This window comes from Protopterus annectens, chromosome 16.part0 (genome assembly GCF_019279795.1).
Source record: "Protopterus annectens isolate FY-2018-M chromosome 16.part0, PAN1.0, whole genome shotgun sequence".
NCBI classification, from domain to species: Eukaryota; Metazoa; Chordata; order Ceratodontiformes; family Protopteridae; genus Protopterus; species Protopterus annectens.
Window position 1 is genome coordinate 334,613,172 of NC_056750.1, and position 17,896 is coordinate 334,631,067.

General features: G+C 38.2%; 1 protein-coding gene across 1 annotated transcript in view; it reads right to left on the reverse strand.

The window, feature by feature from the left end:
* MIGA2 (mitoguardin 2) overlaps positions 1 to 17,896 on the reverse strand; it is a 1,296,375-nt gene that overhangs the window by 176,766 nt on the left and 1,101,713 nt on the right. The window contains exon 17 of the mRNA XM_044058371.1: positions 3,108 to 3,161. Within this exon, the coding sequence (XP_043914306.1) occupies positions 3,108 to 3,161 (54 nt within the window). The remainder of the gene's footprint in view (positions 1 to 3,107; positions 3,162 to 17,896) is intronic.

Genomic DNA, 17,896 nt, shown 5'->3' on the forward strand with positions numbered 1-17,896 from the left:
TCTGTGTACAGATAAAGCACCTCATCATCTTATCCAGATCCATATTCGACAAGGGTCGGTTGACCATGATGAGGCCACGGACTCTGACCTGGCGGGTCAGGGCACCGAGGCCTGAGAGGCTGGATGCGTCTCCTCCAGCTCCGGGGAGAACCTCGGAGATCGGAGTCGAGGGGAGTCACGGGTCCATGGAGTCTTACTTGGAGAAGTGAGGTCCAGGGACCTCTTCCTCTTTTCCTTTGTCTTCGACTCTCTCTCTTTCTCTACCTCTCTTCTACTTCACTACCACAGGCTTTGGTACAGGAGGTTGAGTCCCAGCCTGGGAGGGAGGAGAAGCCAGAGGAAGAAAGGAGGGAGAGGCGGCCATAGCAGCCGTTGTGACCGAAGACAAGGAAAAAGAGTCGGAAGGAGGAAGAAGACCCTTGAGGGCCAACTTGGCCTTCCTATCCTTTAGGGCACGGGGGTTGTAGCCCGCACAAATATTACACTCCACACTCAGGTGGGCCACACCCAAGCACAACACATAGAATGTGGCCATCCACTGGGGACAGCTTATGGCTACACACTGTGCAGCGCTTAAAAACAAGCTTTTCAGCCATCCTAAATAATAGGAAGATAGCCTTAGGAAAAAAAGATAGGCAAGATCTTTCTTAAATAACAAACACACACACTCATCATGCTCACGCTACAGAAAACACTGAGGAGGGGAGGGGAAGTCACTAACTACACCACAGAACAAACTATTCTAACTACCTAAAAACCACTAATACTCAACGCACCAAGCGAGGGGAGGAGAAAGGGGACCTATACTAATACTATTCTGAAGAGAATTAGAAAATTTAACTACTCACAAAGTTTTAAACCCAGTGCTACTTGAAGCTCAGAAGACATGACGTGAAGCAAATCACGGCAAACGAAATCTGGGGATGGAAGATAGTGGAGATGTATTATGGGTAAGGGGAGGAGTTTGGAACTCAGAGCTGATGCTAACAAAATTTGCTGGCTCGGATCTGATACAGATTCGTAACCCACAGGTTGAAGACCAAATGAAGTAAATTACTTCAGAAATAATTACAGATTTCAAATGTAAAAGTGTTTAACTGTTTTATGACTTCCAGTTCTAGGCAAACTTCTGAGAGAGGAGTATTTTTCACAGAGAAATGTTAAATTATGTTGGTATTTGTTAGCCTGGGAACTGAAGGCAAGTGACAAATAGTGATGTCATCCAGTTGACCAAGCAGTAATGTGTTATTAATTTAAGATCTCTCTCTCAGAGAAAGTCTGTGCATTTTATATCTTGTCTTTGGACTAGAAAACATCCATTCAGCACTTCTCGTCTGTATTTGCCTTGCTCTGTAAGTAATATTTAGGTATAGTATTTCTTTTAGAGATAGATATGAATACAGTAAAGATTAGTTTAGATGTTTCTGTATTTATTTGAGACTGTCCTGCAATGCTGTTTTAAAATATTCCCTGTGATTCTGAACTCTATTGTCACTGTACTGAGTTATTGAGTATTGTCTTGTTCTTTTATTATTAAATATATTTAAACCTTTTAATTGTGGCTGGTTTGTTTAGAGATTTTTACGCTTTTAGACTATTTGGATATGTATTTGGTGACACTGTATAGGCCACTCCAACAGCCTTGCTGTTGGTCACACTTACCATATGGATAATAGTAACATCACACAGTAGGATTGGTCACCTTGTAGTAGCTGACAAGAGTTGGTTGGTGGCAGTGATAACTGCCTTTTAGTCTTGGCAGAAGGGGGCATAGCTAGTAACCCTGTGCCAGCCTCCCCCAGGAGTGTCTGTTTGTATATAAATCAAATCTGTGTGTGTGTGTGTGTGTTTGTGTGTCAGCTACTTGGGAAGGGACACAAAGCATTGGTTGGACAGAGGGTGCTGGAGGTTTTGGCTTGACCACTCGGCTAAGCTGTTAACCCTATAGCTGTGCCAGTGGGGAGTCCTATTGGGGATCTAGAGAAAGAGGGAGAAACCAGCCCCAGACTGACTGTGCTCTTAAGGGAAACTGTACTGTACTGTGTGTGTATACTTATCATCCTCCCAATGTGCATGTCCGTCACTGGTGCTAGTGGTGAGGATTGAGGCTTCTTGATTACTGGGTCAGTGCAGCGGCGTCATACACACACACACACACACATATATATATATATATATATATATATATATATATATGAATCTAGGACTGTTGAACGAAAGTTCAAAGGCCCGAATCCATTACCACCGAACACACTTTAACGAAAGCACTTTCATCGAAAAAGCGTTCGTTAAAAGTATGTTAAAAAAAAAAAAAGTCTACTTGAATGCAGAGGGGCAAGCCCTCCTGCACCCCCACACCCCCTACTTTAAAATTCTCACTCCGAGGTCGCACTACTGTGGGGAAAAGGGAATTTTCCCTTACCGCACCATAGTATGACCAGAACAACAAGCATACTTACGCAAAAGTGCTGCTTCGGTGAACAGCACTTTCATGCAAGTATGCTCACCAAATTGGGAATCAGTGAAAGATGCAGTTGAGCATCTGTACAGATCCCATATATATATATATATATATATATATATATATATATATATATATATATATACACACACACACATATATATGTCTATACACATGTACACACGCAGACTTCCCTCTCCAGATCAAACAAAGTGACACACTTTTTCCTTAGACAATTGGATGGGTATTCATAAATACAGCCCAGGTATGACTGGCCTATTGCTCCTTGAAAAAGGAGATAAGGTCTAAGGGTAGGTACTGGCAAAGCCTAAAATGCTCCTGTGGTACAGTTACCTTGTACATTCTATGAAAGCACTTTCCTTTTGATGAATGATAGCATTCAGCATTCGGGCATCATGTGCCACCAAGTCTATTCTGTTATTTGAAGTGAAACAGCACCTACAATTAGCGTCTGGAAATTTTTTTCTTTTCTTAAAATGATCTGCAGCTTCTTGTTCTTGTACAGTATCATGTTTCAATCCCTTAGAATACAGCACATGTATGCAAATATAATTTACATAAAAATTTACCTACATCACACACATTAAGGCCAAGTGCAGTGATTTTGTTTGTTTTTAATACACACCCGTAGAAGCCTCCTTTTTGCTTTCAACACCGACCAGCAAGCAGTAGCTAGGGCCTGCAAAGATAAAACTGAATGTTAATACTGCACAAAAGCTGGAAGACTATAAACATTTTAAATTTTATTTTTGTCTCCAGTTAATTTTGACAGAAACTACATAATGACTCCAGTACTCCTGTTGGATTTTGGAGAGGAAACACTGCTCTTGACAGCACAACCCAGCTGGACAAAGTGTGTTTGTGTGTGTTTGTGTTTGTGTGTGTGTGTGTGTGTGTGTGTGTGTGTGTGTGTGTGTGTGTGTGTGTGTGTGTGTTTGTGTGTGTATGTGTGTAGGAGTGGGGTTGGAGTTGAACAGTGTATTCTGTGGCTGCAAATTCTACCACTGGTAGACTAAGCTAAAGGCATAGTTGCCAAAACACTGGTTTTAAATGAGTGAATATCTGTCCATCCATCAGTGTTGGAAACAACAAGAAAATCAACTAGTGATGTCTATAGATGGGAGAATAAGATAATAATTGCAGCTAAACAGTTAGAATACATGGTAGAGCAAGATAAATAAGCACAAGAAAAAATGTTTATCTGCAGCACAGAAAACTTTCACCCTCAACTGCACTAGATTATGACCCACAGATAATTATACTGGGACAGTTTAGGGTCAGATAAAGTTTTCCCCTTTGCTTACATTTTTCAAAATTCATCTCTGAGAAATTGTGCATGAAGGGATGCAGTTCCTGGCCTCTACAAAACCATATGCAATAGGTGGTTAGAGAGCTTAGGGTACATGGTAAGATTATGTAAGCAAGGTTCAGTCTCTAGTTTAGTTCTGGATCGTTTTCATCATTTCAGGACTGTCTTCTGTAGAGTAACCTACTTTCACCTTCATTACCTATACTGAATACTCCAAGACAATTAGCTTCATTTACATACAGATTATAAAACAATAACAGTAAAAATAAGACTAAATTCCTATTTGTCATCAAGGTTTCTTTCTACAGCATCACTTCCAACAAGCTAGTGAGATTGAGGCACTTCTGAATCTTACTCACCATAGGGAAACAAGCAACATACCAGCTGGTCTTTGAGACACACCTCTGCAGTGGGCAACAGCTGTGATCACCTTCATGAAAGTCAATATATGACAGATGTTCCACAAGAGTGGGCACTTGAATGAAACATGTACCTCTTGAATAATGTCATTGTCACTAAACCAGGCTAGGATTGTGTGCTTAACCTGATTATCTCCAGTTCTGAACTTATGGAATATGAACAAGCTGTGCAAGAAAGACATAAAAGCACAAGATAAAGAAATCAAAGCATAAAAGTGATGCTTGGGAGCCATTAAACCCTCAAAGTGGGAGAAGTTGTCATCCAACCACAGGGAGACAGTAAAAGCTAAATAAGTATTCACTTCAAATGGTCCTGACAAATGCCAAATATTATGTATGCTCAAATGCTCACATACCTACTATAACTTACTTCAAAGGTTTATTTGTAATGGATAACAAGCTTGGAATCTCACAAGAAGTCACAGCCAGTCAAGACCACTGAAACAAAACCAGAAAGTAAATTCCCGTAGCACAAAAGTGCCAAAGGGAGTATAGCTTCTGCAGTGGAGTCCCAACAACATTGACCGAGTGACTACCAGCAGATGCAGCTACAATGGATACATTCTGAAAACAAAATTAAAAACAGCAAAAATGCTAAAACTTTTGTGATTTAACCTTTAAACTGCATCTGCACCCTCAAAATACACTATTCCAACAGGCAACTGAATGACTGATGACAGAGAATATATCTATACAGAAGGTATTGGCTTGCAATACCACACCATTTCTACCCAATGTAAAGGGGATGACCAGGCACTTAAACCTTTAATAAGGAATAAAAAAAGAGACTTGGAAATGCAGTTCACACCTGGAGGAGACCATCAGGAACACTGTGAAAGAACCATGGTAGCAATTTATTTTAAATGGGATATATTTCAGAAACACATAAATAATGTACTATTCTACAGAGCCCTGGCTAGGTCACAAATTTAGTATTAGTATTTAATGCAGTTGTAAAAGGCCATACAGGAAAAGGAATTAAAGCTACTAGGAGATGTATAGAGGAAACCACCAGAAGATGTCCAGGATGGAAAGGAGGGATAGCAGATTAGAAGAGCATGTGACTCTCCTCTCTGGTGCTGTAACTGGATAGAAGAGACATGATATGGGTACACAAAATCAAGACTATCATGTCAGTACATGTGAAAGGATCATCTTAGCAGGAAAGATGGCACTGAGGGAATTTAAGCATTCAAGATTGTATGGAAAAAGTAAAGAAAAGGTAAAATGGAGAGAGAGTAAAATATTAAATACACTTGAAAGATCAATTAAATAGGCTATTCCTTGTTTCCTGCCATGAAACAACTATAATGTAACATCATGTTTTTTCAAGTAAAACCCTGAGCTAGAAGTGCTCAAAGAAAATAAATGCCCCCCCCCCCCCCCCCATTCAGCCCTTGGGAAGAAAACAGGTAAACTGCAATTCAAACAGAAGAGTAAATTCTGAATCTCGCTTTTGCACTTCAGTATTTTTGCAGCTAGGATTCTACCCTTCACCTTCCACTGCTGGGGGGGGGGGGTATGCCTTCCACACCACTTCCATTATAACTACAAGATGGACTGGTATACCTCAAAGCAGGGAAAACTATCCCAACATACCATAATCTTTCGTTTGGTACACATTACCCTACTCATCCATGTAGTTTCATAATACAGCACTTAAAGTTACAGACCTCAGACATTTAAGAGGCACCTGTATACGTACACTTGTGAAAGAGCAACTTTTTTACACATGGCCAAAATCTAATCTGTTGTCAACAAATCCCTGACCCAATTTCTTAAGTGTTTCATGTAAAATGACAATGTTTGCCTTAAAGAATGCTGTGGTCACAGTTTGTGTGCACCATGTTTACCATTTTAGGGTGCTTCACCTTTCCTTATGGCTGTGTGACTGAGCGAATTAAATATATTTAAGTAAGGGAATACGAGGAGTGACATTTAAATAACTGTGTGCTCCCAAACAGACTTCGTCATATTCCACCATGGATAAAACAGCAAGCATGAATTCAATGTAGAAGGGGTGACTTCTCCTCAGTTTTTACAAGCAGGCCAAGAACTCAGAGAGAGGAAAATACACCTAAAGGACTCAAAATGCTTCCTCAGACAAAAGAACTAGCCAGTCATGTGAACACAGATCTCAGACTCTTCAGACTGGATGCCAGGACAGAACCTCTACTACCCTTTTCTCAGTACCATCAGCAATGCAGGGCTGCTGTGACAACTCTTCATCAGGGAAAGCAGAGCTCAAAGTTAGCAAAGCAGTGGAGGCCACCAAAATACTGGACTATGGTGAAGTCTTTAACCAGACACTGGTTTCTTATCTGCCCCCTTACACTTCCACCAGGGATCTTGTAAGGGCCCAAACGTTATTTATGTACTTGGCTTTGTTTGCTGAGAAAGCCTGACTGGAACTAGTTGCTCGTTTTCTGCAGAGGCCCAGTGGGAAAAGTTCCAAACAAAACTGGCAGCAACAACACTGATAATACTTAAATGACAATATGTACATGCAGATAAAATTGATCACATTTACAATTGTTACAAAACTAAAACAGTCAAATTTACATCGTCATACAGTAGTACTACAATCATGTATAGCTTTACTAGGATTTGGAAATACTTAATGTCTGAGTTGCGCTTAAACAGGAGGATTTCAAAACCCTTTATAATACATGATTTGTGGTTGAACAGGAAACTTCCTACCATCACAACCATTCTGCTAGCATTGAGGATGCCTAAATTCTCTTGATTTCCCATGATGAGAACCTGAACCATAGCCCTAACATTTCAGGTAGCCCTGAATATAGCACTCTCTTCCCAGGGGGTACAAGTAACAACTACATGATGATCTGATATTAGGCACATTTAGAAGACTTGACTCTCTCTATCAACAAATGTGAAAACTTTCCTTTCAAGTACACTAAGACAGAGGCCCACACTGCATATGAACTAGGAGGACTGCACTGACCTTCTCCCCTGGCATCGTGATAGTATGGCGTGCACCAGTGGCAAGTTTGTATATTAAAAAAAAAAAAAAAAAAAAAAAAAGACAGAAAAGCTACAGAATGAAAGAACTGTGCTGGGAAAATGCTATCGGGAAGGAGAGACCCACTGTTACTCACAAAATATGGCTAATGGAATAAGAATAGCATAATCTCTAATATAAAACTGATGTGTCTCTAAATGGACAACATTATCAATAATGGGGTGTCATGAAAGGAGATACTCCTTGCCCAGCTACCTGGAATTTTGTTAACAATTATATGTCATTTGTGGATATCAACATGATTCATTTAAGATGCTTGTGTTACAACTGTATTAGAACTGTATGTAATACATATATCTAACTTTTTTGTACAGACGTGTGTTAAAAGTATTTTTGTAAAGTGCTGAGCTTAAAGATGTATCCACGGTGCGCCCTGCTAGAAGAGAACAGAAAGGTACATGCACTATTGTAACTGTAAATGTATATATTCTAACAGTGGAAACTGGGATACAGGAGGTTAACCTCAATCTAGTAAATTTCAGAAAAAATAGCTGAAATTAAATTACTTTATGGCAGCAAGGAGACACAATGTCTAAAACTAGGGAACTTTCTGTATTGCCTTGGAAGTGTTTTATTGATTGACGACTTCCAGTATTTATCAAAGATCTGACGAAAAGCCCTTGGCTATGTATTTTCACAGGTAGATGCTAAATACTGCCAGATTCCAGCAGTTTTTTTTTTTTTTTTTTTTACCTGGGATAGAGTTAAATGACATAATTTTGCAAGCTATCCCAACACTAATATTTGAGACATTAATTCAAGAACTCTCTGAGAGTGAGACTCAGCATTCTGTATTCTGTCTTCGACCTGACAACAACTAGAGAAGATTCATTCCCCACATCTGCCTTGCTATAATAAAGTATGTTTCTAGGGTATAGTAACTCTCAGACACAGTCAGGACTATAGTAAAACTTAGTTTAGATGTTTTCTTTATTTATTTGAGAGTGTCCTGTAATACTGTTTTAAATATTTCCTGTGGTTTTGAACTCTGATGTCACTGTAAATATACATTTAGTATTGTCTTGCTCTTTTATAATTTATTATTAAATACATTTAAATCTCTCATGGCTGATCTGTGCAGAGATATTTAAGTTCTGAGAGTATTTGCATATTTATTTGGTGACACTGTGGGCCATTCCTAACAGCCTTGCTCTTGGTCAAACTACCAATCTGTACTGATAGTAACATTACATAGTAATATTGGACAACCTTTAAGGGCCTTAACGCAGATAAGGAGCTGGCTGGTGGCAGTGATAACTACCTTATAGTCTGGGCAAAAGGGGGCATACCTAGTAAACTTGTGCCAGCCTTTCCCAGGTATGTGTGTGTAAATCAAACGTCAAAGAGTGTGTGTCTCAGCTACTTGGGCAAGGACAAGAAGCACTGGTTGAACAGGGGGTGCTGGAGGTCTTGGCTTGGCCACTCAGCTGAGATCTAAACCCTATAGCTGTGCCAGTGGGGAGTCTTATTGGGGATCTGGAGAAAGACGGAGAAACCAGCACAAACTGACTGTGGTCTCTGTGTGCTCTTAAGGGAAACTGCCCTCGATGCAGAGAGCTGCATCTGATAGTACTGTGTGTATCTTGTCATCCTCTCAGTGTATGTCCCCCACTGTTGCCAGAGTTGAGGACTGAGGCTCCTTGATTACTGGTCCAGTAATGGGATGTCACATGGGGAAATAAAGAAAGCCCAGAAGCACTTGGAATAAGAACTTTAAAAGGCATGTTACCATGTAGTTAACAGAATGATAGAATTAAAAAGTGAATCATGATGCTGAAAATGCACAACATATGTTCTCACCATTTAAGAATATCTTAAAATGACTACAAATATCTATATTACTGCATCTTATAATGAGAAATGCAACATGATGTCCTCAAATTAAAACAAACAAAAGCATAATCTTTTCTTCATAGAAATCATAAGGAGGAGGAGGGGAGAAGTACTAATACTCAAGTGGGTTCAGGCTCCTAGATGGAGAGACATTGTCCTGTGATATATTTGGCTGGGGATGCATAGTCAAAGTGACATTTAGCTGCAGAGACATATGGCTGCTGCAAAACCCCTGCGGGTAAAGAGAAGGATGCAGTGTCACTGCCCGCAGCTTCAATAAACAAGTGCATGTGGGCAGGGGATCGAATGTGTGCTGTGCTTGGTGTACATGCTTATGCAAGTGCAATATACAGACGAGTGCTACAGCATGGAGGAAATCCTACATGCAACTGTAGTCACACATTTGCTCTAGTATATTTATGCAATGTTTTCTGGACACATTGAAGGGAATTATGGTCCACACATACCATACTAAGGTACTGTCCAGTGCGCACTGCAATTGTACTGCCACTGACATGTCCATTGGGCAGCTGGCTACTGATGCCTGCCATATTGCCTGCTGTCTCTTGGTGTCTTGCGGCCATGTTCATTTGGTCACCGAGGATATGGGCATGGTGCTTCACGCTTCTCTTTACAGCAGAGACCTTACAATAGCCATATGAAAATGGAACTGAATATCACTTTAGCCATGTGTCCCTAACCAAAGGTACTGCAGGGAAACGTCTCACCACCTAGGAGCCTGAAACCCACTCAAGGACTGGGCTCTCCAAATGAAAGCAGGAGTATAAGAAGTGAGAGGAATTTTAATGAAACTAAATAAATAAATAAAATACAAAATAAAGAAACTGTTTAACTCAGGAGACTGGCATTAAATAGGGTGCCAAAACGTTATCCATGATAGAAAAGTGGGGTAATGGACAGGAAAGTACTTCAAGGAAGTGAAAACTAGGACAATGGGTTAAAATAAATGTCATGGAGGTGAGAGAAAACCAAGGTTGTTTTTGTTTTTCTTTCGGCTTTTCCCGGTTAGGGATTGCCATAGCGGAACTCCGGTCCGCTGATTGGCAGTAGATTTTTACGGTGCTGGGGTGCCAGCTCGACGCCCAACCTTCAACGAAGGCATGCCCATTCATGCATGTCTTTCGAACGCTACTCGACCGCGGGGAGGACATGCAGACTCCACACACAAGGCGCTATAGGCCGAGAATCGAACGGGAGAACCTCTTGCTGTGAGGCAACAATGCTACTGCACCACCGTGGCTTTGAGAGAAAACCAAGGTGATGGTTAGAAAACTACTTTACGGGACTGCTAGATAACTGGAATAATAAGTCAAAAAATATTTCAAGGGAAAGGGATTTTTTTTTTTTGTTTTGTTTATTCTAGTGAAAATTATACTGGTTTAGCCTCTGGAAAGAATTACAAGATAAATGTATTAAACATCAGCATGTCACAAAAAAGCACTGCTGGACCAGACTCTGTGGTGTACAGGGATGAAGCACTGAATAAGGCCTAGACACCAACTTCTGAGCAGCAGTTGCAGAGTTGGAGGAGCTGGTTGACAGGGTGGAAGTGAATGACTTACATTGGCTCCCTCAGTTTGGTTCCCTTCAATGCTAGATCCCACTGGAGAAATTGAAAAACGACTTGCGGCAAATGGACTTCTGCCAAGCTGCTTTGTCAACAGTTCTCTAACAGGACTTCATTTCTTGGTGAAGGAGAGTGAAGATGCATGCATGTCCCTGCTGCAAGGAAGAGGCAATGTAACGCCCTTGCATTAATGATCAGGTATGTTAGCTGCCAAGGTTGCAGGGAGTCAGAGCACAGAAGAAAACTCCTGTCCTGATGGCTGCCTAAATGCCAATCTCATTCAGCTTGCACCTCCAGTGAAGGGGGAATGAATTGGTCTAGATGGCCTTGAGAGGACTAATGGTCACATAGTGAGGGATAAACACAAGATTAAAAACACACACACCTGCCTTAAGATCTGGAAAAAAAGTTTAAGTATCTGTCCTAGGCGAACAACCCACATGAAGGCTTAATAAAGTGAAATACTGTAAAAATATGTTAAAATGAGCAATCTTGTACAACAGACGAATATCTTCAGGTCCTAGAAGTCCCATATAATTGAGTTTTACTGTACAAAACCAGACTCCTGACTGAAGGGAATGGATGCCTATACCTCCAAATATATCCCAAACTGCAAATCACTCTTTGCTAGACATGACATCAAACAGTCTGGTCTTTTTTAACAACAAATAAACTCACCCCAAATTCCTTGGCCCTCAGCCAGGAAACCTGGCTGGAGTAGCTAAATTATATAGGGAAATACTGGACATGAAGCCTCCTATGCCCCTTCAACCACCCACACACAGTAGAGGGGCCTTTCCTCACTGTTGTTTAAGGAGAAAGCTTGGGTTCTTAGATTATTTTTTTTTTCCATTCAAGAATCACAATCAAACTGCAGTTCAATCTGTTAGATTTATTTTAAACACATCATAGTGATTGACTGTTGAAGTGCTTTTCAGGAGGAGCAAATTAAAAAGCACATGACAAGCTTAATGCATGTAACATTTACTGGCATTTACCTCTGACACGTTACACAATGTAGTTTTACATTAAACATTTTAAACTTCTACTTAATAGTCATCTTATTTCAAAGTTATATAACCAGTTAAATTACAAAATGAACCAAAGAACTGAAATGGGGTACGGCTGTAAACCAAAGTGTCCAAAAACTCCAGGCAACAGTAAGTTTTTTTTTTCAAACACACATATATTCCTTTATTCAAGAGTGGCCAGATAGTATTAATAAATAGTAAAATGAAATGAAAAAAACATCCACAGAAAACAAAGCGTTCTGTTGTGCTTTTGATCCAACTTGCACAACAACTCAATGAAAAGCATAAACACAGAAAATCTCCTACACGTTTTTCGTCGCAGTAGCTGTAACTTCTTCAGATAATGACATTACTGAATCAGTCTTTATTTAAACACATTGGTTTCCCGCTAAAAACATTCCAACCTATCAGGCTTGAACAAAACCATTTGAATGACATTCACAATTACTTCGTTAAAAATTTAAAGCTCCCAGTATGTACCAAAAAAAACTTTTTTATAGTCTTAAATAAACATTAAAAACTTGTTCCTATTAAAAACTTAATTTCAAGAAGGGTTAAAAATGTTATAAGAAATACTATATGAGGATACCGAAATTAATAACGAAGAAAGGTTGACATGTTTACAGCTTATGGACTTAGTATTAAAGCACAACTATTTGTTTTTTCACGGAGAATTTTACCACCGGATTAAGGGAGTAGCAATGGGGGTGGCTTGCGCCCCCCATGTATGCTAACCTTGTACTGGCTACATGGGATGAGAAATTTATTCTGAACTCCTCTTTCAACACCTGTTGGAATCTTTACAAGCGTTTTCTAGATGACATATGTATTTTCTGGATTGGAGATACTGATGTCATCACAGAATTCATGGAAATGATGAAAAATTCCACAACTTTTCTTGATTTCACATGGAATATAAAGAATGACACCCTTCAATACCTAGACATAGAAATATACAAAAAGGAAGGGTGTTTGCATTCAAAGGTATTCAGAAAAATACATACACAAATTATTTTTTTACACTTTAATAGTGCCCACCCGTTTCACTGTAAGAAAAACATAGTGAAAGGGCAATTTGTCAGAAGAAGCCGAATGACATCAGAGGAATGTGAATTCAACAATGAGATAGATTTCCTCACCAAGATGTTTAGGGAAAGAGGTTACCCTGAGGAAATGCTGAAAGAGTTGAGGAAAGAAGTGAGCTTAAAAAGGGGCTCGCACTTTAAACCAATTTTAGGGGACATGAATGATAAAAACAACACCAAAGAACTTGATAATGGAAATCAATCCACTAAAGATTTCAACCATGCCATGGTTTTGGAATTTATTGTGAGTACCCCACATATTAGGAAAATTATTGAAAAAGAATGGTCAAGGTTTGTAAGTATTACAGACCTAAAAGGGCTTCCATCGAGTGATATAAGATTTGTGTATAATAATTCAGTAAATCTAAAAAACTTGTTATAGAGAATGTTACAGAAAACAATAACAGACAAAGAATAGGCACTTTTAGATGTGGACAGTGTAGTCAGTGCAAATATGTAATAAATAAAAGTGAAATCAATTTAAGTAGTAGAGGTAGATTACTGACAAGTAAGGGATTTTTTTAATTGCGAATCTTTTGGATTGGTTTATTTGGTTACATGTGAGGTTTGTGGGTCCTTCTACATTAGAAAACACAGAAAGAAAACTAAAAAGAAGGATCTATGAACATTTAAATGACATCAAGAATAAGAAAGAAACCAATGCCATGTACAAACATAGCATGGAATGTGGAGAGGCAAAATTCTCCTTTTTTTGTCCTTGAGGGGGTGAAAAAAGACATCAGGGGGGCCTTTAAGAGGAAAGGATTGAATACAAAGAAATGTGGTGGCAATTGACACTGGAGGCAGCATCTCCCCCTGGCCTAAATGAGACCATCTCTATTAAATCTTTGTTAAAAATGAGAGCTGCTAAATTGTAAAAGAAAAAATGTTAGAATACTTTTTCTATCTCTTTTCATTGTGTTTAATAGTGGTGCATATGTGTGGCCACAAGAGGGAGCTTGAACACTTCTTAATGTAGCACAGCAAATGCATATTTTAAATTAATATATTATGGCTTTTAAACTACGTTTTTAAACTATGTGTATTTAACATGTTTTTAACTCAAGTTTTCTGACAATGTATCATTGAAATTAAGTTTTTAATAGGGACAAGTTTTTAATGTTTATTTAAGACTATAACAAAGTTTTTTTTGGTACGTACTGGGAGCTTTAAATTTTTAACGAGGTAATTGTGAATGTCATTCAAACGGTTTTGGTTCAAGCCTGATAGGTTGGAATGTTTTTAGTGGGAAACCAATGTGTTTAAATAAAGACTGATTCAGTAATGTCATTATCTGAAGAAGTTACAGCTACTGTGACAAAAAACGTGTAGGAGATTTTCTGCATTTATGCTCTTCATTGAGTTGTTCTGCAAGTTGGAATAAAAACACAACAGAACGCTTCGTTTTCCCTGGATGTTTTTTTCATTTAATTTTACTGGTTATAGTTGTGGCTTAACCATAGGCTGCTGTTTCGTTTGAGTTTTGTGTCATTACAAGTAGCATGGCAGGGGAATCAGAAGCTATAGTTTCTGGAGGCTTTACCAACCTAAGAGAGGAGGCGGGGCAGCTTCGCAAATGTGTTGGGCAGCTCATCCAATTGATAGAGCTTATGGTGCCTGTCAGCCAATCATTAATTGAATTCGTCCACCTCACCATGGAGAAGGGGCGTGAAGCAAGAACAGAGACAGGCACAGGGAAACCTCCCCAAAGCCAACAAAACGGCGGAAAACGGAAAATGGTTGCTGGAAACAACAAACAGGATTTTACTGACACTCCTGTGGTTTTAAAAGAAATTAATGTTTCTGACAACGGAGAAGGTGGTTCTCATGTTGTAATACCACCAGGACAGAATACACGCTCGTATGCAGGAGCAGTTGTTAATCAAGACTGTGGACTGAGAGACTGGTTTCAGTTTAGCTTTACAAGTAAATTTTGTGACAATTTTAATCAACTACCTGAAGTCAATGAGTTTTACAGTAATAAACTTGATATGTTATCAAAGTATATGATGAAATTTAGAAACTTAGAGATTGAGAATGCATACTTAAAATGCTGTGTTTTAAAAGAAGTGGTGCCTAAGGGCTTAAGAGTTTACAAGTTCCCTAACAATGTATTAGAAGGGAGTGATTACCACAAGGATTTATTAGAATTGTTTAACTGATGTCTTGAGAATTATGATCAAGGAAAATGAAAGGGTAAAGGATGAATTAAATAAACAAATAGAAGTACTAGATAAATGTATTAGGGAAGATTTAATATTTAGTATTGAAGAAGAAAAAGTTAAATATTACAAAATAACAGATTGTATAGATGCTAAATGTGTTGATTTAGTAGGAAGCTAGAAAGAGATATTCATGAATATCAGAATAACACAAGTTACCCTAAACCACATAACCAGCATGTTTTTATGGGAGATTATGGACAGAAAAACTTCACTGTAAACAATAGAGAAACTACAAGAGTTGGGGAAAATATTAATGACCTGGATGAGTTTGAGGAAGAAAGGTCCTTGCGTAGATCAGAAAGGATAAAGAATAAGGGTGATTACAATTATCAACACCCGAATTATAAACAGTGTTATAATCAGAAACCAGAATTATCAATGGAGAGGTGAGAAGGACAGATATTAAATGGAGAAGAACACACACAAGTCCCCCCCACCTCTGCACACTTGGTGAATGAAATAGGAGAATAGAAAAGTTCTTTCAACAATTTTACTATCTATAATTTCAGCTCTTTAAAATTGGAACAGGAACATTTTACTTTATTTTCCAAAGGACTTAAATACATTCCTAGGAAAAAAGGAGATGTGGCAAGGACACTTATGGATCTTACAACTTTTTTTAGGAAAATTAATTTAGGTTTACTTGTTAATCACGACAATAAAACTAACTTAAATGAATTATACAAACAAAGCATTACTAACCCACCATTACATCCCCGATTAAGAAATTTCAAAAAAGTTATAGAGAAATAAATCAGGGAAAAGTATCAGCACATTCACTTCAAAGGAAATTTAAGTGAAAAAGAAAAACAAGTATTAAACAACTTAAGAAGGGATAAAGAAATAAGGGTTATGAAACCCGATAAAGGGGGGGGGGGGGTGGAATGGTGTTTATGGACAACATGTCATATGAAGGGAAAATGAATGACACGTTAAAGGACACTATGAGATATGCTATTGTGTCAAGAAATGAAATTAACATTGGTTATAGCAAAATAGATATTGTTTTGAAGGACCTTTTTTTGGAAGGACTAATAGATCAAAAAACACATGGTTACTTAACAGTAGAGAAACATAGAATTCCATCAGTGTTTGGAATACCTAAGACCCACAAAAATGAGAGAAATTCCCCATTGAGATTAATAGTTTTTGCAGATGGTTCCAAGACTTTACCTTTAGCCAAATACATTGACAAGAAAGTGAAGAAAATATGGCTTAAAAGGAAAAATATTCTTAAGGATTCTTGGGACCTGTTAAAGGAAACAGGAATTTTGAAGTTTCAAATACTAAATGTATTACTATTAATGTAATAGATCTCTTTTCTAGTATTGCACATTTAGAAGGGTTAAAAATGTTAGAAGAAATACTATATGAGGATACTGAAATTAATAATGAAGAAAGGTTGACATGTTTACAGCTTATGGACTTAGTATTAAAGCACAACTATTTGTTTTTTCACAGAGAATTTTACCACCAGATTAAGGGAGCAGCAATGGGGGTGGCTTGCACCCCCACATATGCTAACCTTGTATTGGCTACATGGGAGGAGAAATTTATTCTGAACTCCCCTTTCAAAACCTGTTGGAATCTTTACAAGCATTTTCTGGATGACATATGTATTTTCTGGATTGGAGATACTGATGTCATCACAGAATTCATGGAAATGAAAAATTCCACAACCTTTCTTGATTTCACATGGAATATAAAGAATGACATCCTTCAATGCCTAGACGTAGAAATATACAAAAAGGAAGGGTGTTTGCATTCAAAGGTATTCAGAAAAAATACATACACAAATTCTTTTTTTACACTTTAATAGTGCCCACCCGTTTCACTGTAAGAAAAACATAGTGAAAGGGCAATTTGTCAGAGGAAGCCGAATGACATCAGAGGAATGTGAATTCAACAATGAGATAGATTTCCTCACCAAGATGTTTAGGGAAAGAGGTTACCCTGAGGAAATGCTGAAAGAGTTGAGGAAAGAAGTGAGCTTAAAAAGGGACTCACACTTTAAACCGATTTTAGGGGACATGAATGATAAAAACAACACCAAAGAACTTGATAATGGAAATCATAACACTAAAGATTTCAACCATGCCATGGTTTTGGAATTTAATGCGAGTACCCCACATATTAGGAAAATTATTGAAAAAGAATGGTCAAGGTTTATAAGTATTACAGACCTAAAAGGGCTTCCATCGAGTGATATAAGATTTGTGTATAGTAATTCAGTAAATCTAAAAAACTTGTTATAGAGAATGTTACAGAAAACAATAACAGACAAAGAATAGGCACTTTTAGATGTGGACGGTGTAGTCAGTGCAAATATGTAATAAATAAAAGTGAAATCAATTTAAGTAGTAGAGGTAGATTACTGACAAGTAAGGGATTTTTTAATTGCAAATCTTTTGGATTGGTTTATTTGGTTACATGTGAGGTTTGTGGGTCCTTCTACATTGGAAAAAAACAGAAAGAAAACTAAAAAGAAGGATCTACAAACATTTAAATGACATCAAGAATAAGAAAGAAACCAATGCCATGTACAAACATAGCATGGAATGTGGAGAGGCAAAATTCTCCTTTTTTGTCCTTGAGGGGGTGAAAAAAGACATCAGGGGGCCTTTAAGAGGAAAGGATTGAATACAAAGAAATGTGGTGGCAATTGACACTGGAGGCAGCATCTCCCCCTGGCCTAAATGAGACCATCTCTATTAAATCTTTGTTAAAAATGAGAGCTGCTAAATTGTAAAAGAAAAAATGTTAGAATACTTTTTCTATCTCTTTTCATTGTGTTTAATAGTGGTGCATATGTGTGGCCACAAGAGGGAGCTTGAACACTTCTTAATGTAGCACAGCAAATCCATATTTTAAATTAATATAT